Source organism: Oryx dammah, unplaced genomic scaffold (assembly GCF_014754425.2).
Source record: "Oryx dammah isolate SB20612 unplaced genomic scaffold, SCBI_Odam_1.1 HiC_scaffold_16, whole genome shotgun sequence".
Classification (NCBI taxonomy): domain Eukaryota; kingdom Metazoa; phylum Chordata; class Mammalia; order Artiodactyla; family Bovidae; genus Oryx; species Oryx dammah.
This window is the reverse complement of record NW_024070200.1, coordinates 48,599,145-48,600,403: the sequence shown is the minus strand read 5'-3', so window position 1 is coordinate 48,600,403 and position 1,259 is coordinate 48,599,145. Positions and strand designations below refer to the sequence as shown.

The 1,259-nt window shown below is 53.0% G+C and overlaps 1 protein-coding gene across 1 annotated transcript in view; it reads left to right on the top strand.

Moving 5' to 3' along the window:
* Positions 1 to 1,259, top strand: part of ACAN (aggrecan) — a 67,839-nt gene that overhangs the window by 47,106 nt on the left and 19,474 nt on the right. Inside the window, 1 exon segment of the mRNA XM_040257582.1 lies at positions 3 to 1,259. This exon segment is cut by the window's right edge and continues 9 nt beyond it. Within this exon segment, the coding sequence (XP_040113516.1) occupies positions 3 to 1,259 (1,257 nt within the window).

Sequence of the window (1,259 nt, the reverse complement as noted above, 5' to 3'; positions counted from 1 at the left end):
TCCCCTCAGAGAAACCAATCCCCTCAGAGGAGCCTTTCCCCTCAGAGGAGCCATCCACACTTTCAGCCCCAGTGCCCAGCAGGACTGAGCTGCCAACCTCTGGGGAGGCATCTGGGGTGCCCGAAGTCAGTGGTGACTTCACAGGCAGTGGAGAAATTTCAGGACACCTAGACTTCAGTGGGCTGCCCTCAGGGGAAAGTGCAAGTGGACTGCCCTCTGAAGACCTTGACTCCAGTGGGCTCACCTCTACAGTGAGCTCAGGCCTGCCTGTGGAAAGTGGACTGCCTTCAGGGGAAGAAGAGAGAATTACCTGGACCAGTGCTCCTAAAGTTGACAGGTTGCCCTCTGGGGGTGAGGGCCCAGAAGTTTCTGCTTCTGGAGTAGAGGACATCAGTGGACTTCCTTCTGGAGGAGAGGTTCATCTAGAGATCTCTGCCTCTGGAGTAGAGGACATCAGTGGACTTCCTTCTGGAGGGGAGGTTCATCTAGAGATCTCTGCCTCTGGAGTAGAGGACATCAGTGGACTTCCTTCTGGAGGAGAGGTTCATTTAGAGATCTCTGCCTCTGGAGTAGAGGACCTAAGTAGACTTCCTTCTGGAGAAGGTCCAGAAATCTCTGCCTCTGGAGTAGAGGACCTCAGTGGACTTCCTTCTGGAGAAGGTCATCTAGAGATCTCTGCCTCTGGAGTAGAAGACCTGAGTGGAATTCCTTCTGGAGAAGGTCCAGAAGTCTCTGCTTCTGGAGTAGAGGACCTAAGTAGACTTCCTTCTGGAGAAGGTCCAGAAGTCTCTGCCTCTGGAGTAGAGGACCTCAGCAGACTTCCTTCTGGAGAAGGTCCAGAAGTCTCTGCTTCTGGAGTAGAGGACCTTGGTGGACTTCCTTCTGGAGAAGGTCCAGAAGTCTCTGCTTCTGGAGTAGAAGATCTCAGCAGACTTCCTTCTGGAGAAAGTCCAGAAGTCTCTGCCTCTGGAGTAGAGGACCTTGGTGGACTTCCTTCTGGAGAAGGTCCAGAAATCTCTGCCTCTGGAGTAGAGGACCTCAGTAGACTTCCTTCTGGAGAAGGTCCAGAAATCTCTGCCTCTGGAGTAGAGGATCTCAGCAAACTTCCTTCTGGAGAAGGTCCAGAAGTCTCTGCCTCTGGAGTAGAGGACCTCAGTAGACTTCCTTCTGGAGAAGGTCCAGAAGTCTCTGCCTCTGGAGTAGAGGACCTCGGTGTTCTTCCTTCTGGAGAAGGTCATCTAGAGATCTCTGCCTCTGGA